Source organism: Embiotoca jacksoni, unplaced genomic scaffold, assembly GCF_022577435.1.
Source record: "Embiotoca jacksoni isolate LCO1_2020_lvr unplaced genomic scaffold, fEmbJac1.0.p SCAF_65, whole genome shotgun sequence".
Lineage (NCBI taxonomy): Eukaryota > Metazoa > Chordata > Actinopteri > Embiotocidae > Embiotoca > Embiotoca jacksoni.
In genome coordinates, this window is record NW_027185420.1 from 1,051,830 (window position 1) to 1,076,682 (window position 24,853).

Here is a 24,853-nt window from a genome sequence, read left to right on the forward strand (position 1 = left end):
GGTATCAAAACTTCTCGCGAGTGAAAAGGTAAAAGAAGACAATCTCGCGAGAAGTGGGGGCGGTGACAGAAACACGCGTGAAAGGTGAAACTCCAACGGTCGGGACTTCCTGTGGTGATGATGAACAACCTTCATCTCTTCTTCCTGTGGTGATGATGAACAACCTTCATCTCTTCTTCCTGTGGTGATGAACAACCTTCATCTGAACTGAAGGAGTGAGCGGAGCAGCTCGGCGCGTGCTTTAGACACACTGAGCTCGCGCTATGTGGAGGTCGGGGACCGCAAAGATCCTCCGCGCGGGACACACTTCCGGTCCTCGAGCCAGCGGATCCTGCGGCGCGTGGACGAGACCCGACGGGTTTGACACGCGCTTCAAGGCGTTCAACAGCCTCACGAAGAAGAAGGAGCCTCTGGTGCTGGTCAGAGAGGGCGTGGCTACCTGGTGGGGACGTCGTCATCAACTTCATGGTTATTAACACGAGTATGACGTCATAAATAAGCATGCGTTGTATATCTCAGGTACAGCTGCGGACCCACCGTGTACGACCACGCGCACCTGGGGCATGCATGGTAACTATGGAAACACGCTTTGTGTACAAAATAGAGACTGCACGTGTGTGTGTGTGTGTGTGTGTGTGTGTGTGTGTGTGTGTGTGTGGTAATGATTGTGTCTCTGCAGCTCCTACGTCAGGTTTGACATCCTGCAGAGGATCCTGTCCAGGTTGGCCGGCGTCACCGTCGTCCACGCGATGGTCATCACCGACATCGACGACAAAATCATCAAAAGAGGCCTCGAGGTGAAGATCACGAGAATCAGGCGTCTTATTATTTATGAACTTTGAACTCTGTTTGATTCAGATGTTTTATTGCTGTTGATTGACAGGAAAACATTTCTCCAGCCGTCATCGCCAGAATGTACGAAGAGGAGTTCAAGAGCGACATGCTGTCGTTGAAGGTGCGTTTTAAATCTCCTTCATCTCACCGTGATATAAACTGTCTCTGTTTACGGTGGCCCTGAAGGTCAAACTCAAAAAACGCTTTTGTTGTTTCCTGTTGTCGTCTTCGAGGTGGTTCCTCCAGCTGTTTATCTACGAGTCACCGAGAACGTTCATCATGTTGTTGTTGTTGTTGTCTTCGAGGTGGTTCCTCCAGCTGTTTATCTACGAGTCACCGAGAACGTTCATCATGTTGTTGTTGTTGTTGTCTTCGAGGTGGTTCCTCCAGCCGTTTATCTACGAGTCACCGAGAACGTTCATCATGTTGTTGTTGTTGTTTCCTGTTGTTGTCTTCGAGGTGGTTCCTCCAGCTGTTTATCTACGAGTCACCGAGAACGTTCATCATGTTGTTGTTGTTGTTTCCTGTTGTTGTCTTCGAGGTGGTTCCTCCAGCTGTTTATCTACGAGTCACCGAGAACGTTCATCATGTTGTTGTTGTTGTCGTCTTCAAGGTGGTTCCTCCAGCTGTTTATCTACGAGTCACCGAGAACGTTCATCATATCGTTGCGTTCATCGAGCGGATCATCAGACACGGACATGCGTACGCCACCGAGGAAGGTGAATATCAGAAGGTCGTGACTCCTCTGATGAAGGTGTTCCTGCAGTCAGCTGATCTTGGTGCTCCGGTTGCAGGTGACGTGTACTTCGACATCCCGTCCATCGGGGGGCGATACGGGAAGTTTGTGGGATCTGTGGAGTCTCAGGGAGACGCCGGTGAGTGTTTCTGGGAAGTCATCTACATTTTAAAGACCTCGTGAAGCAGATCTCAGGTTTCTGTCATCGTGAGATGAATCCAGCTTCTTCCTTCGGGTCTCCAGGCGACTCCAGGAAACGAGACTTGAGGGATTTTGCATTGTGGAAACGCTCGAAGCCTCAGGAGCCGTCCTGGGAGTCTCCGTGGGGCCGAGGACGACCCGGCTGGCACATCGAGTGCTCCACCATCGCCAGGTTTGACTCCTATATCAGCCATTTCACTTTCAAAACTCCTATATCAGGCATTTCATTGTCAAAACTCCTATATCAGGCATTTCATTGTCAAAACTACTATATCAGGCATTTCATTGTCAAAACTACTATATCAGGCATTTCATTGTCAAAACTCCTATATCAGGCATTTCATTGTCAAAACTACTATATCAGGCATTTCACTTTCAAAACTACTATATCAGGCATTTCACTTTCAAAACTACTATATCAGGCATTTCATTTTCAAAACTCCTCTATATCAGCCATTTCACATTCAAAACTCCTATATCAGGCATTTCACTTTCAAAACTACTATATCAGGCATTTCACTTTCAAAACTACTATATCAGGCATTTCACTTTCAAAACTCCTATATCAGGCATTTCATTGTCAAAACTACTATATCAGGCATTTCATTGTCAAAACTACTATATCAGGCATTTCATTGTCAAAACTACTATATCAGGCATTTCATTGTCAAAACTACTATATCAGGCATTTCACTTTCAAAACTACTATATCAGGCATTTCACTTTCAAAACTACTATATCAGGCATTTCATTTTCAAAACTCCTCTATATCAGCCATTTCACATTCAAAACTCCTATATCAGGCATTTCATTGTCAAAACTCCTATATCAGGCATTTCATTGTCAAAACTCCTATATCAGGCATTTCATTGTCAAAACTCCTATATCAGGCATTTCATTGTCAAAACTACTATATCAGGCATTTCACTGTCAAAACTACTATATCAGGCATTTCATTTTCAAAACTCCTCTATATCAGGCATTTCATTTTCAAAACTCCTCTATATCAGGCATTTCACTTTCAAAACTCCTATATCAGGCATTTCATTGTCAAAACTCCTATATCAGGCATTTCATTGTCAAAACTCCTATATCAGGCATTTCATTGTCAAAACTCCTATATCAGGCATTTCATTGTCAAAACTCCTATATCAGGCATTTCATTGTCAAAACTACTATATCAGGCATTTCACTTTCAAAACTACTATATCAGGCATTTCATTTTCAAAACTCCTATAGCAGCCATTTCACATTCAAAACTCCTCTATATCAGCCATTTCACATTCAAAACTCCTCTATATCAGCCATTTCACTTTCAAAACTACTATATCAGCCATTTCATTTTCAAAACTCCTATATCAGGCATTTCACTTTCAAAACCCCTATATCAGCTATTTCAATTTCAAAACTCATATCAGCTATTTCAATTTCCAAAGTGCAGCAACTGGTCTCTCCTCAGTTCCTACACGTTTACAGAGTGTTGTTAAAACTACCTAACCTAAACAGGCGGTGACGCTACACAGTGGTGAAGATGATTCTGTCTCTGTGGCACTTCCAGCTGTGTGTTCGGGAGTCAGCTGGATATTCACTCCGGAGGAATCGACCTGGCCTTTCCTCACCACGAGAACGAGATCGCTCAGAGTGAAGCCTACCATCAGTGCGGCCAGTGGGCCAACTACTTCCTCCACTCAGGTACGTCCCAAACATCCAATCAATCCGGCTGAACAAGCTTTTACCTGCAGTTCATCCCGTCCTGTGGTTGCAGGTTCAGACTACTGAATAAATATATAACCAGTATATAAATACAGTTGTGTGTGTGTGTATTTATTCATTGCTGTCATTTTATGTATACGTATTTGTACATTTTTTTCTTATTGTGTGCACTTTTTGTGCCCAGTTTGTCTGTTTATTCCATTTGATCAGTCACTATAAAGCTATTCTTTTTGTTTTTAAACTTTTCGTTTTTAAAAACATAAAAACAAAAGGTGGGACATTCTGTAAAATATAAATAAAACAGAATGCAATTTATGTAAACCCATATCTAATTGAAAACGGACAAAAAAAACCATATCAAATGTTGAAAACTGAAAAACGTTTTGTTATTTTATAAAAAAAAAAATATATCAATCAAAAGAATGGACAAGTTGTGTCACGCTAACTAAAAAGAGCATCTCAAAATACAACAAAGGAGACTGAACTGTTGAGCCGCTAAAATCCTCTGTCAGGCAAGAATGGGACAACATTTCACTTTCAAAACTCCAGAAACTGGTCTCCTCAGTTCCCAGACGTTTACAGAGTGTGGTAAAAACAAGAGGTGATGCAGCTCAGTGGTGAACATGATCCTTTTAAACATATTGCTGCCATAACATTTCTCTGTTTCAACATTTAATATGTTGTATTTGGTCTATTTTTTTTTTTATTAAATATGAGTTTACATGATTTGCAAATGACCTCATTCAGTTTTTATTTCCATTTTACACAGCATCTCTTGAGTGTTTAGTAACAGCTTATTTACTGCTTTTCTTGTTGTTTTTATTGTTTTTAGGTCATTTACACCTGAAAGGCAGCGCAGAGAAAATGTCTAAATCTTTAAAGAACTTCATCACCATCAAGGTAACGTCTCCACGAGCCTTTTATCACTGCTGGAGTTTTGGAAGAATAAATTCTTGTCGTGTTTGAAGTTTGTGTAAATAAATGTGTTTTTCCTGCGTCAGGACTTCCTGCAGTCGTACTCGGCCAACGAGTTCAGGATGTTTTGTCTTCTGACCAAATACAGATCAGGTGGGAGGATCTTCATTTAAAACACAAAATAATCCCGTTCCAGCCTCCTGGGTGACGGAGCAGGAAGTAGACGGCGTCCTGACTTCCTGTTGTGTCTCCATAGCGATAGACTACAGCGACAGGAGCATGCTGGAGGCTCGGACCTCCCTGGAGACCGTCTCCACCTTCCTCCTCGGGGCCGAGGCCTACATGAAGGGGCAGCTGCAGTGCTCACCTGTGCAGGAGGCGTCTCTGTGGGACAGGTAGCTCCTCCCTCCTCCCCTCTTCCTCCTCCCCCCTCCCTCCTATTTTACTTTCTTCTTTTCACCCTTAGTTCAAATGTAAAGATGTTTTTCCAGATGAATGTTTCAGTTCTGTTTCCAAATAAAAGTCCAACTTGCGTTTTCCTGAACGTTGTCGTGTTCCTCCAGGTTGGCTGAGACTAAATCCAGCGTGCTGAAAGCTCTGGCAGACGACTTCGACACGCCGAGAGCCGTCGGTGCTCTGATGAATCTGGTTTACCACGGCAACCGTCAGCTCCAGCCTGTTTCTACGGTAACGCAGCTGACCGAGACCACTTATAGATGATCTTTCCCCTCTGATCAGAAAACCAGTGCTCCTCACTCCAACTGAAGGTGTGTGTGTGTGTGTGTGTGTGTGTGTTTCCTACCTCCAGTCCGACGGAGCGGTCCGCAGCCCTGCAGTGTTCGGCGCGATGGTCACCTACATCCGAGACCTGTTGGACGTGTTCGGCTTCAATCTGCTGCAACGTCAGGTCTGAACTTTAAAATAACGCGTACAAAACAAGACCCTGACATTTTGAGAAGCTCAAAACCCTTGTCAGGCATTTCACTTTTAAAACTCCAATATCAGGCATTTCACTTTCAGAACTCGTACATGTTCAGATTTATGTCCATCAGAATGAATGAAGTGTTTCCTCACTGCTCTGCAGGACTCAGATATGCCGAGTCATGGTGGGAATCTTCCGGCCGTCGTGGAGCAGCTGACTCATTTCAGAAGTGAAGTGCGAGCGTTCGCTCTGACTCATCGGGACGCTCCGACTCCCGAGTCGCCCGTCAAACCTGGACTTTACCCGGAGAGACTCGCTCTGCTCAGAGCCTGCGACGCCCTCAGGGATGACCTGGCACCTCTCGGTGTGCTCATAAAGGTGTGCTGGCTTCACACCGAGGTGTTTTTAAAGTTGCAGCTGACAGGGACTGACGTCTTCTTCTGGTGTTTTCAGGACAGAGGAGCGACGTCCACCTGGGAGATCAAAGACACTCAGAGAGGACGGCGAGGACCGGACAGCTGAAACATCTCCACCTCATCACCGTAACATGTAATAAAGTTTGTAAATTGAATGTTGACCAGCTGTTTGTTTGTGTTTTGGTATGAAAACGTGTTTCATCCTGCCGACCATCAGGCCGGTCGGTCTTCGTCATGTCACAGTAAAAAAAAACAAAAGATGCGTTAAATTTAAACTTTATTCAAAAGTGACACTCAGTAGTTTTATTTCCTGCTGGTTGAAATCCTCTCCGGAGGTGGATGTTAAACTGTGTGGAGCGTCACACCTGCTGGTGAGTAAGAGTACTGCACCTGCTGGTGAGTAAGAGTACTGCACCTGCTGGTGAGTAAGAGTACTGCACCTGCTGGTGAGTAAGAGTACTGCACCTGCTGGTGAGTAAGAGTACTGCACCTGCTGGTGAGTAAGAGTACTGCACCTGCTGGTGAGTAAGAGTACTGCACCTGCTGGTGAGTAAGAGTACTGCACCGCGTCGCTCCAACCAGCAACGCTCCAGTTCTGTGTTTGTCGAAGCTGCTGAGTTCATATTCACACAGATCAGAGTTCACTTTCTTCTTCAGTGGTCAGGTGTCCGTCAGTCCGTCAGGTGTCAGGTGTCTGTCAGATGTCAATCAGGTGTCCGTCAGTCCGTCAGGTGTCCGTCAGTCCGTCAGGTGTCCATCAGTCCGTCAGGTGTCTGTCAGGTGTCCGTCAGTCCGTCAGGTGTCTGTCAGATGTCAATCAGGTGTCCGTCAGGTGTCCGTCAGTCCGTCAGGTGTCAGGTGTCCGTCAGTCCGTCAGTCCGTCAGGTGTCCGTCAGTCCGTCAGGTGTCCGTCAGATGTCCGTCAGGTGTCCATCAGTCCGTCAGGTGTCCGTCAGATGTCCGTCAGGTGTCCGTCAGTCCGTCAGGTGTCTGTCAGATGTCAATCAGGTGTCCGTCAGATGTCCGTCAGTCCGTCAGGTGTCCGTCAGATGTCCGTCAGGTGTCCATCGGGTGTCCATCAGTCCGTCAGGTGTCCATCAGATGTCCATCAGTCCGTTAGGTGTCCGTCAGGTGTCCGTCAGGTGTCCATCGGGTGTCCATCAGATGTCCGTCAGTCCGTCAGGTGTCCGTCAGATGTCCGTCAGGTGTCCATCGGGTGTCCATCAGATGTCCATCAGTCCGTTAGGTGTCCGTCAGGTGTCCATCGGGTGTCCATCGGGTGTCCATCAGATGTCCGTCAGTCCGTCAGATGTCCGTCAGGTGTCCGTCAGGTGTCCGTCAGGTGTCCATCGGGTGTCCATCAGTCCGTCAGGTGTCCATCGGTCCGTTAGGTGTCCGTCAGGTCTCCGTCAGGTGTCCATCGGGTGTCCGTCCGTCCATCATGCGGCCCTGCGTGTGTCCGGCAGCAGGTTGATGAGTGAGTTGGAGGCCTGAGCCAACTCTGTGATGGAGATTCTTCCTCTCTGCTTGATGAACTGAGCCACTGAGTCCAGTTCCTCCGGAGTGATGGAGATGAACTTCCCTCGGTCGTCTATCACACCTGCAGGAGAACACAGCACATCATAGAAACATACTGAACCGCAAACGCAGGAAATATGAAAACATGTAGCTGACGTGTTTTATTCAGTTGTATCATCCATAATGACGTGAACAACATGTCGACCTCCTGACCTGTGAGCGAGCCTTCGGCCAGCAGGTCCTGCAGGCGGGCGATGGCGTCCTGCGTCCTCATGCCAAAGTGGGAGGCCAAGTCCTCCAGCAGAACCACCTTGGAGCTCTGCAGGACACACGGACACGTCATACGTGACGCTCACATGCTGCAGTTCCAGGAAACACTGCAGGTGTCACTATTTCAACCTGCAGCGCTTCCATGGCAACAGTTAATAATATTTAGTCTGATTCGGTACTTCAGGGAAAAGTTAAAGGAACCGACTCGGAGCTCTGAGCTACACCTAGTCCAGGTTTGACCTGCCTAAGTACAAACTAGTGGTTTTAGATCTGGACCAGGTCCAACGTGGTCCAGATCTAAAAAAACAGAAAAAAACCAGCATGATGTCCTTTTGTTGCATTCTGATAAACAGACAAAAAGTTTCATTAACCAAAAACATTTAAAGAATCTTTGGCCTCGCTATGATAATCTAGTCCATGATTAACCAGTCTGGTATCCTATATTTCAAAACTCTGATATCAGTTATTTCACACAAAACACTTGGGCTAGTCCGTGATTAACCGGTCTGAGTGGTTTTAGATCTGGACCGGGTCTAATGTGGTCCAGATGTGTAAAACGCAGCAGTTTCACCAAATAGAATAAAGTTTGTGTCCCAGACAGAGTTCAGTCTTCATCTGAAGTGTCTTTGCAGCATTTAGAGGAACAAATGTGGGTCAGAAGGACACGAAGAAGAAAAATACTACGAGGAAACGCTAAAGTTATCCTCAAAACCGATCCTGGCTGTGAGCTTTCAGGGACGCCGGAAGATATCAATTTAATTCTACTTCATCTCATTTCATCAGTGAAAACACTTTTCTATGAATTAATATCGGAGCATCACGTGAAAAACGAAACGATAAAGCCGTGATAAGAGGAGTCGGATGTGTTGTGATGCTCGAGGTCACCTCGATGTGCTGGATGAACTCCTGCAGCAGGTTGCGTGACTGAAAGTAAAGAAACGCAAACGTTGATTAAAGCTGAACTCTGATGTTGTGATGAAGTGAAGGTGATGCGAGGAGACCTGGTCGTCAGACAGCTGCTCCTCCTCCCCCTGCTCCTCGATGGTGAAGGAGGCCTTCAGCCGGAGGTACTCCTCCTCCTCCCGTCGGTCCTGCTCCTCTTTGGCTCGCCGCTCGTCCTCCTCCTGGAGAAAAAAACGCAGAGTCAGCGTCTCCTCGTCGGAGGACCACAGAAGAAGAAGACCAAAGACGAAGAAGCGGGAGGACCACAGAGGAAGAAGCGGGAGGACCACAGAAGAAGAAGCGGGAGGACCACAGAGGAAGAAGCGGGAGGACCACAGAGGAAGAAGCGGGAGGACCACAGAAGAAGAAGCGGGAGGACCACAGAAGAAGAAGCGGGAGGACCACAGAGGAAGAAGCGGGAGGACCACAGAAGAAGAAGCGGGAGGACCACAGAGGAAGAAGCGGGAGGACCACAGAGGAAGAAGCGGGAGGACCACAGAAGAAGAAGCGGGAGGACCACAGAAGAAGAAGCGGGAGGACCACAGAAGAAGAAGCGGGAGGACCACAGAAGAAGAAGCGGGAGGACCACAGAGGAAGAAGCGGGAGGACCACAGAGGAAGAAGCGGGAGGACCACAGAGGAAGAAGCGGGAGGACCACAGAGGAAGAAGCGGGAGGACCACAGAAGAAGAAGCGGGAGGACCACAGAAGAAGAAGCGGGAGGACCACAGAAGAAGAAGCGGGAGGACCGACCTGTTTCTGCTCCAGCAGACGTTCCTTGTCGTCCTCGTGTCGTCTCTCTTGCTCTCGGAGCTCCTGCATCCTCTTCCTCTCCTCCCTCTCCTCCAACTCCGCCTGGACACAGGAGGGTAGAGGTCAGAGGTCAAAACATCTGGACGGTCTGACCGTCAGAGAAATGTTTAAGACATCCTTCTACGCCCCTAAAATAACATCACAATATTTCCAGGTGTTTTTAGGTGCTTTTCTTGACGATATGACAAAATACTGAAAAACATTTGATGATTAATTTTAATTACAAACAATAAAAAATAAAAGAATATTCAGTAAAAACTAAACAAAAGTCGACTGGATCAGCTGATCGTCTCCTGCTGAAGCAACATCACATGAAAAATAGTCTGTAAAATAAATAAATCGTTTTATTTTTACAAGAATATTTTTAGAATCTGAAAGTGGAGCTTCAGGATAATAAATAAATGTTTCTGGTTCAGATTTAAAATCTTTGTTGGCGGTTGTAATTTATCATTTGTACAACATAAATAGACTTATAGACAGATACAGAACTATTCATATCCATTAATAATAAATGTTTTCATCGTTCTCATCGACTATAAACTGAGAACAGCTGATTCAGTAGTTTTCTGGTCCGTTTGGAAGTCATGAGGATCCACATGACCCCTCAGGTGTCCATCAGGTGTCCATCAGGTGTCCGTCAGTCAGTCAGGTGTCCATCAGTTAGTCAGGTGTCCATCAGTCAGTCAGGTGTCCATCAGTCAGTCAGTCAGGTGTCCATCAGTTAGTCAGGTGTCCATCAGTCAGTCAGGTGTCCATCAGTCAGTCAGGTGTCCATCAGTCAGTCAGTCAGGTGTCCATCAGTTAGTCAGGTGTCCATCAGTCAGTCAGGTGTCCATCAGTCAGTCAGGTGTCCATCAGTCAGTCAGTCAGGTGTCCATCAGTCAGTCAGGTGTCCATCAGTTAGTCAGGTGTCCAACAGTCCTTCAGGTGTCCATCCGTCCTTCAGGTGACCATCAGTCAGTCAGGTGACCATCTGTCCTTCAGGTGTCCAACAGTCCTTCAGGTGTCCATCCGTCCTTCAGGTGATCATCAGTCAGTCAGGTGTCCGTCAGTCCTTCAGGTGTCCATCCGTCCTTCAGGTGACCATCAGTCAGGTGTCCATCCGTCCTTCAGGTGTCCAACAGTCCTTCAGGTGTCCATCCGTCCTTCAGGTGATCATCAGTCAGTCAGGTGTCCGTCAGTCCTTCAGGTGTCCGTCAGTCCTTCAGGTGTCCATCCGTCCTTCAGGTGACCATCAGTCAGGTGTCCATCCGTCCTTCAGGTGTCCGTCAGTCCTTCAGGTGTCCATCCGTCCTTCAGGTGACCATCAGTCAGGTGTCCATCCGTCCTTCAGGTGTCCAACAGTCCTTCAGGTGTCCATCCGTCCTTCAGGTGACCATCAGTCAGTCAGGTGTCCGTCAGTCCTTCAGGTGTCCGTCAGTCCTTCAGGTGTCCGTCAGTCCTTCAGGTGTCCCTCCACCAGGATTAGTCTCTCTCACCTCTCTCTGTTGTTTTTTCGCCTGTTTCTCCTCCAACTTTTTCTGTTTCTTGGCTCCAACCTTCGCCGTCGGCAGGAAGTTCTGCTGTTGCTCCGCCTCCTCGTCCTCCACAGGCTCCTCGTCCTCTGAAACCATCAGCACATTCACAGGTGTTTTTATGTGAGGGTTGAGTTGTGTGTTGAACTCTGGTGTTTGTGTTCACCTTGCTCCACAGCTTCTCTCTGAGGGTGTCTGTTCGCCATCACGGCGGCGAGGTTCCTCCTCCTGCGAGGCATGCCGGCCCCTCGCTCCTCCGCCGCCCGCTGGGGGGCCGCCGCCCGCACCGCCTCCCGCACCACCTCCCGCCGCTGCTCCGCGTCAGCTGAGGAGCACATGACATCATCACCACTGTAACTGTGATGTTGTTTGGACACTCGGTGTTGACTGATCACACATTTACTTCTGGTTGTAAGATACCAACACAGGAAGGACATTAATAAATACACAGAAGAATTTAAATGACAATAAAAAAAAGAGAGAATAGAATAAAAATTATAGATAAATGTAAAAAATATATATATATATATAAATACACAAACACAAGCTATATCCACTAAAATGATCAATAAATGCACCTTGATACTTAATGAAATGTAAAGAAAAACATAATTATTGCACGTAAATAATTGTTAATCGTAATTTCCCAAGTTTAAGGATCAAATAAACAGAACAACTTTACTGAGGTCCACTGCGGCCGCCGTAGTTTTCTGACAGCTGTGACGTCGCCGTCTCACAGCTGGCTGCTTTTACAGCGTCAATATTTACTTTAACATCACACCGCGGAGACAAAGTTCACATGAAAACGCCTCAAACCTCCCGTTAACAAAACGCTACGCTAACGGTTAGCATTAGCTCCCCGCTGTGACGTCGTCTCCAGCGGCTCCGTACCTTCCTGTGTTTTCTTCCGCACCTTCAACGCGAAGAAAATCATAAAAACGAGGATCGCAGCAGCTATTAGATACAAGACGACGTCCATAGCTGCTCTGGAAAATGATCTTTTCTAAATCTAAAACTAGTTTCCACGTCTGTTCATCAGAGGCCCGTGTTCTTCTTCTTCTCCTGCTGCCTCAGTTCTTCTTCTTCTTCTTCTTCTTCTTCTCCTGCTGCCTCAGTTCTTCTTCTTCTTCTCCTTCTGGTTTAGTTGCCAGATTTAAAAGCGCACAGCGCCACCTACCGGATCGGAGGGTTTATGATCTTATGTGATCACTGCCTGGGGAAGGACTGATTTTAAACTCCATCCCTGGCTTAAAATCATTATTATAATTATATAATAATTAATTAATTAATTAATAATGTTTAATTTTATTATATTCTATTTGTATGTATTTGTATTCTATGTGCATTTTTATACTTTTACTGCCTCTGTTTTTACTCTGGAATTTGTATTGCTTTTGCTGTACAAAAGGTCAAATTCAGGTCAAATCTTTAACTTTCAGGTTTTACGTCTTGAAAATTCAAGGTCAAATCTTGAACTTATAGTATTGCATTTTTGTTTTTCAGTTGCTTTTTTTGCCCAAATAATAAAACTTTTGGTCCTGATTTGGCTCCATGCTCCCCAACAATAAACTACTTTCTATTACTTTGTTGTTATTTATTTTAAGGGCTTTCTTTGATGGTCAGGGACCCAACAAAACTCTTCTTCTTCTCCTTCTTGTTTATTTTTACACCATAAAAGGTGCAAAACATCACCTGCTGTTTCAGAGTTTTGTTGAATTATGGCATTAAATTATGGAGTCAGATCAGTCTCATAATCAATGAATGCACACAGAAGGATTCACACAGAGTATTTTGCGACTTTCTTATAAATATTTATGTAATAAAGATCCACATATAAAAAGATAACGTTCACAAATGCACATGCAAATATTTCTTCATCATTTTGATGACAATTATTTAAAAAAAAAAATTAGTTAAGTCTTCTCTGTGCTATTCATTCCAGAACTACTTTCTTTGTGTTTGTTAGAGGTTGGCAGCCAGTTCACAGGTGCGTTACTGCCACCTGCTGGACTGGTATGAGGACAGGGTGATAAAATATCTATAACATCTGTTTTATTTTTATTTTTTCTTGAGAGAAATAGTTTTCACATTCAATATAGCAGCACTAAATGGCCACTAACAATCCTCACATTGTCCTGCTTCCAGGTGACCTGCAGTGCAGTCTGACGCCCTCCGGGTGGCGTACTCACTGCAGACATCATCTCACACTGATTCATACTGAGAATGTGTGAACAGCCTGGTGGGAAACATCTTGTCTCTCTCACACACCATCTGACTGATGACTCAGTCCTGAACGCATCATCCACCGCTGGGTAGTAGTTATGTTCAATTATTATAATAAATATTACTGCAAACTACAAAAATAAAAAAACAAAGCTATCGTCTCTAGCTTTTAATGCTCCACATATCTGGAACAAATTCCCAGAAAGCTGCAGGTCTGCTGCAAAATTTCTCATTTCAAAATTTCTGTAGTTTATGTCTCACGCTGCAGCACTGTAACTTTTATTCTATATTTAGCTGCTCTATTGCTTTAATTTTAATGTTTTTAATCTCTGTTTTTAAATGTCTTTTTCTTCTGCCTGATGTTTTGATGCTTTTAATAGTTTCACGTGAAGCGCTTTGAATTGCCTTGTTGTTGAAATGTGGACTTTTCTTTTGGTGAAATAAATGTGCTGACATCAGACAAGTGGGTTTAATCTTTAACGCGGAGGTTGTAGTACCTCTGTGACTGAGATGATATCAGCTGTCAGTGTGTTTTAGTGTTACGTAACCTCCAAACATCACAGTTGACCCACAATAAGCCTGCAGCTTCCGGGAACCTTGAAGTTCTGGGGTCCATTTGGTTGTCATGACTCAGCAACGAAACATGTCCTCATGTAACAGATTTATTTCACCAGTTTTACAGATCTGATTGTTTGGCATGATGAGTCTTTGTGAGGAAATAACCCTGGTGATGTCATAGTGATGTCACCATCCCACCCTGAGACTGGATATAAAAGAGTTCGTAGCTTCAGGTCTGTAAAATGGTTCTGATCCAGAAGTGTCTTCAGCTGCAATACCAGCGAGTGCCACTAGAGGTCGGCTCCAAAAAGCCTCCGGCTCCATAGACTCCCATTCAACTTCTCTCATCAAATCCAAAGTGAATAAAATGTGTCCATCAGTTATCTCGGTGTTGTTAGCTAAAGTCACTCCTTCTTATTAGTTTTCTGGAGGTCCATCTGAAAATAATCCCTCATTCATTAGAAAAGAAGATTCAAGAAGACCTGTTTTTGGGGGCGTGTCTGTTTGATTGACAGGTCTGTGGTGCAGTCAGGTTACAGCTATCGGTGGGCGGGACGTAGTATCGTCAGGTTTCCGATCAGATCGGTCAGATCCACCGCTGGCTCCTCCCCCAGCTCGTCCAAATATGGTCACTTCCTGCTCCAAACCGCTCCGAACTAACAAAGATGGTGACGGACAGAATCTGAACTGGAGGAATCATAATGTTCACAAACCAACGATGACATCACTGATGGTTGATGACATCACTGATGGATGATGACATCACTGATGGTTGACGATTGGGTGGAAATGAAGAGTTCCTACCATGGTCTGAATTATCTGGACGATAAAATAAATGTTATAATCTGTTTCATGTGGACATTTGTTTGTGTATGAAACGGTTTAACACGGAGTCCATCTGTCCCGTTTAAACTTCCCTCTGCCTGCAGGTGAGTGTGGACTTTGTTTCAGGAGTCACCTTGTCTCCCCTACAGGAACACTGCAGCTCCTCTTCCTGCTTTTCTCTGTCCGGCCCCTTTTTCTTCCTCCTACTTCCTCTTTCCGTATGCATGACTACGTCCTCACTGCTCAGCTCCTTTCACACACCGACCTCCAGAGCTCTCCACACGCTGTGAAAAAAAACACCAGACATCCTTCATGTTTACGTCAACTTCTCTATTATATATTGCAGTTTTTTTGTGGAGCTGCAGTAGTTCCCGCCCCCTCACTCCTCAGCCCCCCCCGCTATGGATCACCTGAGCAGTGAACCAGGAAATAAGGACTGCGGCAAGCGTAGGTGTCCTTCGAGAGCTCACCTTCAACTTTAGACTGTCGGCCACGCGTAGCAGATTCTTTATAAAACATCAGATATCAGATAGATGATGATGGAATACAATCAGGATCACAGTGAAGGCAGGAGATCGGCTGCAGGTAAAAAAACAAGAAGATGAAAGTGAAATAAACGTATCTTCATATCATGGCTTTAAATATGAGAGGAAACACTGCACTGTCAGGAGAGTAGAAATCCTGCAGACAGCATGAACCGTGTTATTGGTAGCAACACAACATGTTCAACATAGAAGGAGTGTCAGATTGCAGCAGGAGGACGCGTCCTCCAGATGTCACCACTGACGGAAAACTACAGTCACACCCAGCAGAGCCTCACATCCTTCTGTGGGAGAAGAGGATTAAACGATTAGTCCGTCCTCCCATCTTCATTTTTGTCCTCTCTCCTCTCTCTTCTCTTCTGTGTCTGCTGCCGGCTGAAAACAAAACTGCTGACTCAGACATTCTTTCAGCGCAGAACGAGTTCACGGCGCTATGTTTAGAAACCATGAGATTAAAAAAAGACACTAAAACGTGCTGCAGCGATGAGGATGTTTCGACCTATAGTCGGAGATGGCATCCTACACTTCCCATCATGCAACTCAATAGTATCATTTTTTTTTTTTTTTAGATTGTTCCTGTCACTCAACCATTCAGTCTGTAACACGAATGTTGTTTTATAAATTTGAAGTCTCAAAGTCCAACCATCAGTGATGTCATCAACCATCAGTGATGTCATCGTTGGTTTGTGAACGTTATGAATCCTCCAGTTCAGATTCTGTCCGTCACCATCTTGTTAGTTCGGAGCGGTTTGGAGCAGGAAGTGACCATATTTGGACGAGCTGGGGGAGGAGCCAGCGGTGGATCTGACCGATCTGATTGGAAACCTGACGATACTACGTCCCGCCCACCGATAGCTGTAACCTGACTGCACCACAGGCCTGTCAATCAAACAGACACGCCCCCAAAAACAGGTCTTCTTGAATCTTCTTTTCTAATGAATGAGGGATTATTTTCAGATGGACCTCCAGAAAACTAATAAGAAGGAGTGACTTTAGCTAACAACACCGAGATAACTGATGGACACATTTTATTCACTTTGGATTTGATGAGAGAAGTTGAATGGGAGTCTATGGAGCCGGAGGCTTTTTGGAGCCGACCTCTAGTAGCACTTGGTGGTATTACAGTCTTATCTTTGTCCACCTCGTCATAGCACAGGTGCAGGTGCAGGTGCACCACGGGTGCTGGAAGGCTTGGTAAACACAATTGTAACTCTGGCTCAGCATGGTTTAGTGGTAAAATAGAAGGAACAGATCATTAGAAAAGTGTCTCAAGACTTCAATCATGACCAATCAGGTCAGCTTCTCTTACCCTGAAACTTTACACGAGCAAACTGACATACCTGTCTGGTAGTTTCAGGCTCGTTATCACTCGATTTATGGTGCTACGAGTCGACATCCACAATGATGATGTTAAATCGACTTGGGAAGAGGTAACTAATATTATAAACAACTCTTCCCCTGGTATCATGAAAAGTTCTGCCCAGGGTAAGAAGAGGTTTAATGATATAAGACAAAAATCTGCATCTTATAGACACCAAACACTGGTATTAAGTAAATGTCAAAGGGAACAAAACCAAAAAAACCACCAATATAGTGAAATCAGGAGCTGGAACCATGTTGAGGAGCAGAAGTAAATTATTCACACTGATAGCTCCCAATGTAACTAATTTAATAACAACACAGATGAAGAGCAATGTGCTGCAAACATCACTGATGTTGTGTGTTAATAAATAAATAAACTGATGTTGTAAATAAATAAACTGATGTTGTGTTACTAAATAAATAAACTGATGTTGTGGTGTTAATAAATAAATAAACTGATGTTGTGGTGTTAATAAATAACTAAACTGATGTTGTGGTGTTAATAAATAAATAAAATTATGTTGTGGTGTTAATAAATAAATAAACTGATGTTGTAGTGTTAATAAATAAATAAACTGATGTTGTGGTGTTAATAAATAAATAAACTGATGTTGTAGTGTTAATAAATAAACTGATGTTGTAAATAAATAAACTGATGTTGTGGTGTTAATAAATAAATAAACTGATGTGGTGTTAATAAATAAACGGATGTGTTAATAAATAAACTGTTGTAGTGTTAATAAATAAACGGATGTGTTAATAAATAAACTGTTGTAGTGTTAATAAATAAACTGATGTGGTGTTAATAAATAAACACATTACATAAATAAAATGCATCGGGAGCTTCGCATGTGAATAATTTACTTTTCAATCATTAATTAAAAGTCCTAAACTGCTGTGTGTAACCTGCCCTGAACCTAAATGGCACAGTCGTCTTTTTAATTATTATTATCTTTATTGCGTAATTTAATTGATTTGCATTTGCAGTTAACCGGAGTGCCTTTTTGTATTTCATGGCCGAGATTGGCTACTTGTGTCATAAAACGTGCTAACTGCCTAATTCACATCAAATTCAATCGACACAAATCAGTCTCATTTTTAGAGGATTAACTGAATGGGAACGTTGCGTTGAGGTCAGAGACATCGTTAATCCAGGCTTTAGTATTAAACTTCTGACCATTACTATTTAATAAAGAAAAAAGTATTGAGTAAGGAGCCTTCTTAAATTTCAGTAATTGTTGCTGCATCTTTTAATATGAAAAAGTAATTTGTTTTATTAGTTACTATCAAAAGTAGTGTAGTTAAAGTAACTAAAGTAAAAACCCAAAGACATTCAGATTTATTTATTTTAAAAAAATCCACCTCCCCTTTGACATTTCTTTTTTAATACAATTTAGTCTCACAGGAAATGTCCAGCACTGAGAATCTGTGTTTTCAGGAGATTATATTTTGAGATAAACACGAGAGTTTATGGAAACAACACCACCCCTTCCCCCCCACCCCCACCCCCCGTCCCGTTGACATACAGCGACCTCACGGCCCCACGGAAGATAAAGAGCTGGAGGTTTACTGCCGTGTGATGGGGACATATTGTGAGTGTGGGTTTTTAAAGCCTCACCACAAACATTCAGTCAGTGCAGATTAGTCAGAGCATGCTGGGAACATTTCTGTTCCCCATCTGCAAACATCAAACACTTGCAGTACTGAATGAGAAGAAGGTTCCTGAAGAAGGTTTTTCCATCTTATTTTTTAAGCACTGAGTATTAGGGCCAACATTTATGAAAACATTTGCAGGGGAATGTGTTTTTTTTTTCTAAATATTAGAATAACGAATAAAATTACATGTCAAGATTAAAGTTGAACTTTTCAAAATACATCAAACGACTTGCTTGGTCAATATGAATCTACAAAGATGTGCTGTGTCGATGAACTGTTCTTCCGAATCTGTTTTAATGGACAAATGCAAAGCGTAACCGCACAATACAAACAGGATACATTGTATCGCAAGACTTGTCGTAAGAATTGATCAAGTTGTTTGATCCTGAAGGTCCAAACACGTTTCCTCTGATTCTCAACATTTTGACTTTATTCTAGACATTTCAACTTTATTTACAAAATCTAATTCAAACTTTATTCTCGACATTTCCACTGTATTGTCGAAATGCAAAAATAATGAAACAAAAGTCGTATTGCTCTAATTTGTTTTTTCTCAATGTGGCCCTGATACTCCCGTCGTACTGTGCAGCCAGGTGTCACGGCAAAGCGTGAAATACACCCTACCACCACCGAAAAACGTGAGATAGCCACGCTTTGGCTTTACGTTTTGTAAGCATGAAACTTACACACACTTCAATCTCACGTCAGGAAGGAACGTGTGGCCAAGTACAAAGGACATTTTCCGGCAGTATTCAGAGGATGGAGGGAGGACCAGGTGGCATGAGTCAAGGACTGCCATGTGGAGGCGGAGGTTCGAATCCAGGAGGTGACATAGTTTCTGAACCTCCTCAACATGTTGTTTTTACTTAGTTAGTAATGCCTGCCACGTGTTTTAGCTTTAAGTTTCATTTTCCTGTAAATCACATGGTTAAACGCAAAGCAGCAGGTTCCATTTTTATGCACCACATGAAAACGTGAAACTGTCACGCCTCAACAGCGCAAAGCGTGACTATTTTACGTTTTGCAGTGACACCGGATTGTTCTGCGAGTACTATTGTACTATTTTGTGCTACACTTAATTTATACTGACTGGATCCTTTAACAGCTGTGAGGTTTGTAATAAGATTAGAATTAAGTCATTAAATAATCGAATTATTTGCTGAGGAAGACGCGACTGAAAAAAAAAAAGCAGGGATGTCTAATTAAAGACAGCTGCATCATGGGACATATTGGATCCAGACGTTTTTAGTCAGGATATCTCGACCTCTGCTGCTTCACCGGCGAGCTTTCTTCCATTAATGTGTTGTAAACTACTAAACCGGCGGACTGTACCTTTAAAATCTGGGACAGGTGAGGGCTGGCAGGTGAAGGGCAGCTCGTCCTCTAAAAACAGACCTTGTTGACACTGAGCACCAATCCGTGACAACGGTTTTGTTTTTCGTCATAATAGACAATGACAGTGCCTCTCAGGACTCGTCTGTTAGTTAAACAGATTAAAAACTCTTATATGATTCTTCATCACATTTGTAATACAAAAGCTATTTTCAGTTTTCCACTGATAAACAAGCAGGAATCATTGTGACTACTGTGATTTACAGCCCGGTGTTTCCTTATCGGTCCACCGGAGTCTGTTAATGTTTGCGTGTTTTATACGACTGCTGGTCGGAGTGGTGTTGACGGGGTGCGTCGGGCGACTCGTACCTTCCTCCTCAAGGACATCATGGCCTCAGGCGGACTCACAGAGTTTCCTTTGTCCCTCGTGTTGGGCCCAAATAGTGCACTCTACCTTTCAACAGGCGTTAATAAGAAGTCGCGTAGATTGACCTCCGAAGGTTCTGCAGTCGGACAGACAGGAAACAGTCCAATCAATGTCACCAAGTCAAGGTCAGGACGCCGACAGCTCCGCCCAGTCAAACTAATGTGAACTTCAGTACACAACATAATCTGTTTTATTATGAACTTTCTGAGGCGGATAATAATGTAAACTACAGCAAAATGCACTTTTTTTTTCCCAATTAGGATAGATTGGCATCATGTAAAAATGAAGAATTTCTCAAGAATTACTGATAATGTGCAGTGATGTCATTTGGCTTTTGGTGCAACATTTTCACAAATTATTAAATTCAATACTGCCTTTACTTTTTAGTCTGCACCACAGACTGGATATAAAACTACAGACTGTTTATAAAAGTGTTCGTAGCTTCCAGGTCTGTAAAATGGTTCCAATCCAGAAGTGTCTTCAGCTGCAATACCAGCGAGTGCCACTAGAGGTCGGCTCCAAAAAGCCTCCGGCTCCATAGACTCCCATTCAACTTCTCTCATCAAATCCAAAGTGAATAAAATGTGTCCATCAGTTATCTCGGTGTTGTTAGCTAAAGTCACTCCTTCTTATTAGTTTTCTGGAGGTCCATCTGAAAATAATCCCTCATTCATTAGAAAAGAAGATTCAAGAAGACCTGTTTTTTGGGGGCGTGTCTGTTTGATTGACAGGCCTGTGGTGCAGTCAGGTTACAGCTATCGGTGGGTGGGATGTAGCTGGGGGAGGAGCCAGCGGTGGATCTGACTGATCTGATTGGAAACCAAACAACACTAGTCCCAAGACTAGTTGAATGGTAGTCTATGGAGCCGGAGGCTTTTTGGAGCCGACCTCTAGTGGCACTCGCTGGTATTGCAGCTGAAGACACTTCTGCATCGGAACCATTTTACAGACCTGAAGTCTGTATTTTTGTTGGGAGTTGTCTGAAACTGAACCCAATTTTAAAAATGATAACTTTTATAAACAGCACAGTAAATGCACCACATTCCAAGAGAGACCTGAAAAGGTGTGAATTGAATGAAAGGTGTGTTTCCTGAAAGGTTTCTGGGCCTCACAAACACACAACTCATATCTCAGCTCAAAGTGTGCAGGCGGAGCTGAAACCTGACAGAAACACGACAAGACGAGCCGGTGAGAAGCTGCGTGCTGTCGTCGGTCAACAGATCGCTCCTTCAAACTCAGCTCAAACCACAAACCATCTGACTTTGGGTAAAAGACTGCAAAACCAGCACATTTTCCCAAAAATGCTGAAAGCGTTGCCCTTAAAAAAAGAAGAGTTTCCTTTTTTGAAACGGAGATTGAGCAGCGGGTCCAAGTTTCATAACATGTGAGTCTTTAGCGGCAAATTGTTGTGAGTTCAAAGAGCCGGACTCTAATTCTGGAGATCAGTTTATCTACGCAGTTCAAATATTAACCATCACATGAATTATTGGAACGAATGAGCTGTAAACTTTGTACTGGGGAGAGGGGGAGGGAGGGGGGGTAAATATGACGGATTAATTTGTAACCGAAGGGGGTTTCGCAAGAGCATCTGTTTCACCACAACACAAGGAGAGTGGCCGGTGGGGATGTGTGCTGTGGAGTACGGTGACGGGGAACAACAATGAAAGTTTAATAGGGCGGGTGTTGTTACTCAGCGGACACCAGCAGCCGGCACACAGCCGCCACGGCCAACATTCAAAACCACCGCTTCAGGTCCCTGCACACCGGCCGCTTCATTTCTACCTCCACATCGCTGTTACTTCACAGTGGGAAGAGTGAAGGAGGAGGATGAAACGTAAGCAGCCCGATCCGGTTCCCGTCGTCCCTCATTCATGACATCACGTCCTGGATTCAGAGGATTCGGTATCAGAGGCCCACCGAGCAAAACATTCAGGTTTAGTTTGTAGGTTAGATCATATGAGGTTTTACTATTCAATCACACCACTGAGCAGCAAATTATTTTAACTCAATAAAACAAGTTTTGCAAGACAAATATGATGTCATCATGTTCAACTTATACACAATTAAAAGGACCAAAACTAGTGTGTTGGTCTGCTTCTTTTTGATTTATCTGCTCCAACTTATTGGTTTCTAATAATGACATGCAGAGAAAGAGAGTTTTTCCTTCCTTCTGTTGGAGGTTTTTCTTCCTGTTAAAGAGAGTTTTTCCTTCCTTCTGTTGGAGGTTTTTCTTCCTGTTAGAGAGAGTTTTTCCTTCCTTCTGTTGGAGGTTTTTCTTCCTGTTAAAGAGAGTTTTTCCTTCCTTCTGTTGGAGGTTTTTCTTCCTGTTAAAGAGAGTTTTTCCTTCCTTCTGTTGGAGGTTTTTCTTCCTGTTAAAAGATAGTTTTTCCTTCCTTCTGTTGGAGGTTTTTCTTCCTGTTAAAGAGAGTTTTTCCTTCCTTCTGTTGGAGGTTTTTCTTCCTGTTAGAGAGAGTTTTTCCTTCCTTCTGTTGGAGGTTTTTCTTCCTGTTAAAGAGAGTTTTTCCTTCCTTCTGTTGGAGGTTTTTCTTCCTGTTAGAGAGAGTTTTTCCTTCCTTCTGTTGGAGGTTTTTCTTCTTGTTAAAGAGAGCTTTTCCTTCCTTCTGTTGGAGGTTTTTCTTCCTGTTAGAGAGAGTTTTTCCTTCCTTCTGTTGGAGGTTTTTCTTCCTGTTAAAGAGAGTTTTTCCTTCCTTCTGTTGGAGGTTTTTCTTCCTGTTAAAAGATAGTTTTTCCTTCCTTCTGTTGGAGGTTTTTCTTCTTGTTAAAGAGAGTTTTTCCTTCCTTCTGTTGGAGGTTTTTCTTCCTGTTAGAGAGAGTTTTTCCTTCCTTCTGTTGGAGGTTTTTCTTCCTGTTAAAGAGAGTTTTTCCTTCCTTCTGTTGGAGGTTTTTCTTCCTGTTAAAGAGAGTTTTTCCTTCCTTCTGTTGGAGGTTTTTCTTCCTGTTAAAGAGAGTTTTTCCTTCCTTCTGTTGGAGGTTTTTCTTCCTGTTAAAAGATAGTTTTTCCTTCCTTCTGTTGGAGGTTTTTCTTCCTGTTAAAGAGAGTTTTTCCTTCCTTCTGTTGGAGGTTTTTCTTCCTGTTAAAGAGAGTTTTTCCTTCCTTCTGTTGGAGGTTTTTCTTCCTGTTAAAGAGAGTTTTTCCTTCCTTCTGTTGGAGGTTTTTCTTCCTGTTAAAGAGAGTTTTTCCTTCCTTCTGTTGGAGGTTTTTCTTCCTGTTAGAGAGAGTTTTTCCTTCCTTCTGTTCGAGGTTTTTCTTCCTGTTAAAGGGGATTCATTCCCTTCCGGCTGCTCACATTTTGAATCTTGAATTGAGTCTCAACTCTTTATCCGTACATTTAAGTTCTTACACTGATTTCAGGACTTTCTATTGTTTTCACTATATTTTGGCCTTTCTCTTTCAGCTGCAGCTTCATACATACGTACATTAAGTCTGCAGTTTAGCTTTCAGCCATTTATCAAGCAGCACTGATCAGCTGCCAGATATACTGAATATGAAACAATGCAGTGCAGCAAATTCAAATCAGCGCTCTCGCCACAGTTTCTTCCGAAATCGTGTTGTATTGTTTGAAATTTGTTCACATAAATGTTTTCTTTCCCTTCACTTCCCTGATGGATCCTGATGGACTGTGTTCCCTGCAGTTGGGGGGTCTGGGTGAACAAGTCCAATATAACCACAGACTCTTTTCACAACTTTTTCACAACACATTAACCAGCACCTTTCAAGAGAAGACGTTTAAACTTTCTATGAAGATCCTTTGTCAATTATTGACCTCTGGAGCGTTGTGGTGCGGCCTCGGCTTGTGACTATCAAATGGACTTCAGACGTTCTGTACGGTGAAGTTAAAGAGAAGAAGAACCTGGTTTTACCATCCGCAGGCCCAGAGTTTATGTCGGTTAGGTGTCGGAAAATATTTCTACTTTCCCAGTACAATGCTCAGGTGTGTCCTGTCTGGCTGTTATCTGAAGACTGTGAAATGTGGTTGAAGAAGCCAGAGAGTTTTTTTAAAGTATTGTTTCAGAAGTGATGAATTAGATAAAGACAAAACAAAACACAAAAAACAAAGTCAATGGTGACTAAAACTGAGTCCGTTTTCATTGACTTTCACTAAAGATTGACTCATTAAGTGAATCTTTCAAAACTTAAAAATTCTTCTCTAAAAAATATTTTAAATTCATGTTAAAAATCCAACATGACACAAAATGTAATAAATCTGACTAACGTGTTTTACGTGTTAAATAATGTACATGTAAAAAGAAATGTAAATAATATAATCAACTTTTTCATTTCCTTCCATGATGACCCCCATGAAAGACTTTGATATTTGCATTTTGTAGTTGTAATGTGACTGTTTTTTTCCAGTCCATCTCAGGATGATGTCACTTCACCTCCCACCTCATCCTCCCTTCTTTCACCCCGTAGACGACCTCTTGTGCTCTCGGAGGTGAAAACTGAACGACCTCCAGCCACACTGACGTGTGCAGAAGACTGTAGGGACAATCAGGATTCTTGGGTTTTACAATAGCTGAAGAACTCAGACTAGAAATAGTTTTATTTATAAGGACTTATTTTTGCTGTGTGGCCTTTTCATACATCTGTTAGTTAATTTTATTGGTTCTTTTAACATTAATCTTTTATCTGATCTTTACTTTTATTTGTGGTATTTGTGATTTATTTGTTGTTTTTCAGTTCTCTTCTATTGTCCTTGAATTTGAAGAACTCTGTAATTCTAATTGGATCATTTCACAGCTCCTGTTTGTTATTCTTGTTTGTTATCCTTGTTTTGTTTTCTAAAAGTGATAGTTATTCTTGTTATTATTATTATTATTATTATTATTATTATTATTGGATGATAACTTGAGGCCAAATGCAGAAGACAAGTTTGACTATCACTCTCCTAAATTTGTGGCTAATCTTTTAAAATTTATAATTATTGAAATGACTTCAGATTCATTTTTTTTAATTTATGTATATATATTTTTTTATTTATAACCAAAACGGACAATGATTTGATCCCTGTGTGATCCATTTCCCCTAGTGAGCCACACTGGGGAAAATGTTCCTTCTTTACATACCGTCTCTATATTTTGTCTGATTTGGACTCGGTCCTACATGGACTGTCC

At 43.0% G+C, this 24,853-nt stretch overlaps 2 protein-coding genes and 1 long non-coding RNA gene across 4 annotated transcripts; 1 reads left to right on the plus strand and 2 right to left on the minus strand.

Moving 5' to 3' along the window:
* The first annotated feature begins 76 nt into the window (after positions 1–76).
* Positions 77–5,896, plus strand: cars2 (cysteinyl-tRNA synthetase 2, mitochondrial). Of its 2 annotated transcripts, none has more exons than XM_069175278.1 (15): positions 77–442; positions 526–570; positions 680–797; positions 884–955; positions 1,448–1,553; positions 1,629–1,709; positions 1,814–1,943; positions 3,330–3,463; positions 4,317–4,384; positions 4,486–4,552; positions 4,656–4,794; positions 4,963–5,086; positions 5,208–5,306; positions 5,484–5,699; positions 5,775–5,896. In XM_069175278.1, the coding sequence occupies exons 1-15, from the start codon at positions 264–266 to the stop codon at positions 5,841–5,843; spliced, it is 1,647 nt and encodes a 548-aa protein (XP_069031379.1). In that variant the 5' UTR covers positions 77–263; the 3' UTR covers positions 5,844–5,896. The 2 variants fall into 2 exon arrangements, with proteins under 2 accessions (XP_069031379.1, XP_069031378.1); XM_069175277.1 differs by having other exon boundaries at positions 78–442; positions 520–570.
* Positions 5,897–5,997: 101 nt separating this feature from the next.
* LOC138213944 (DDRGK domain-containing protein 1-like) lies at positions 5,998–11,909 on the minus strand. The gene is made up of 8 exons (XM_069175280.1): positions 11,684–11,909; positions 10,959–11,117; positions 10,757–10,881; positions 9,219–9,320; positions 8,527–8,649; positions 8,411–8,449; positions 7,469–7,574; positions 5,998–7,337 (listed from the first exon to the last, which is right to left on the minus strand). The coding sequence occupies exons 1-8, from the start codon at positions 11,769–11,771 to the stop codon at positions 7,177–7,179; spliced, it is 903 nt and encodes a 300-aa protein (XP_069031381.1). The 5' UTR covers positions 11,772–11,909; the 3' UTR covers positions 5,998–7,176.
* A 716-nt stretch (positions 11,910–12,625) lies between these two features.
* LOC138213947 (uncharacterized) lies at positions 12,626–19,782 on the minus strand. The gene is made up of 3 exons (XR_011179584.1): positions 19,660–19,782; positions 14,869–14,977; positions 12,626–14,682 (listed from the first exon to the last, which is right to left on the minus strand). It is a non-coding gene; the product is annotated as an uncharacterized lncRNA (long non-coding RNA).
* Between the last annotated feature and the right edge of the window lie 5,071 nt (positions 19,783–24,853).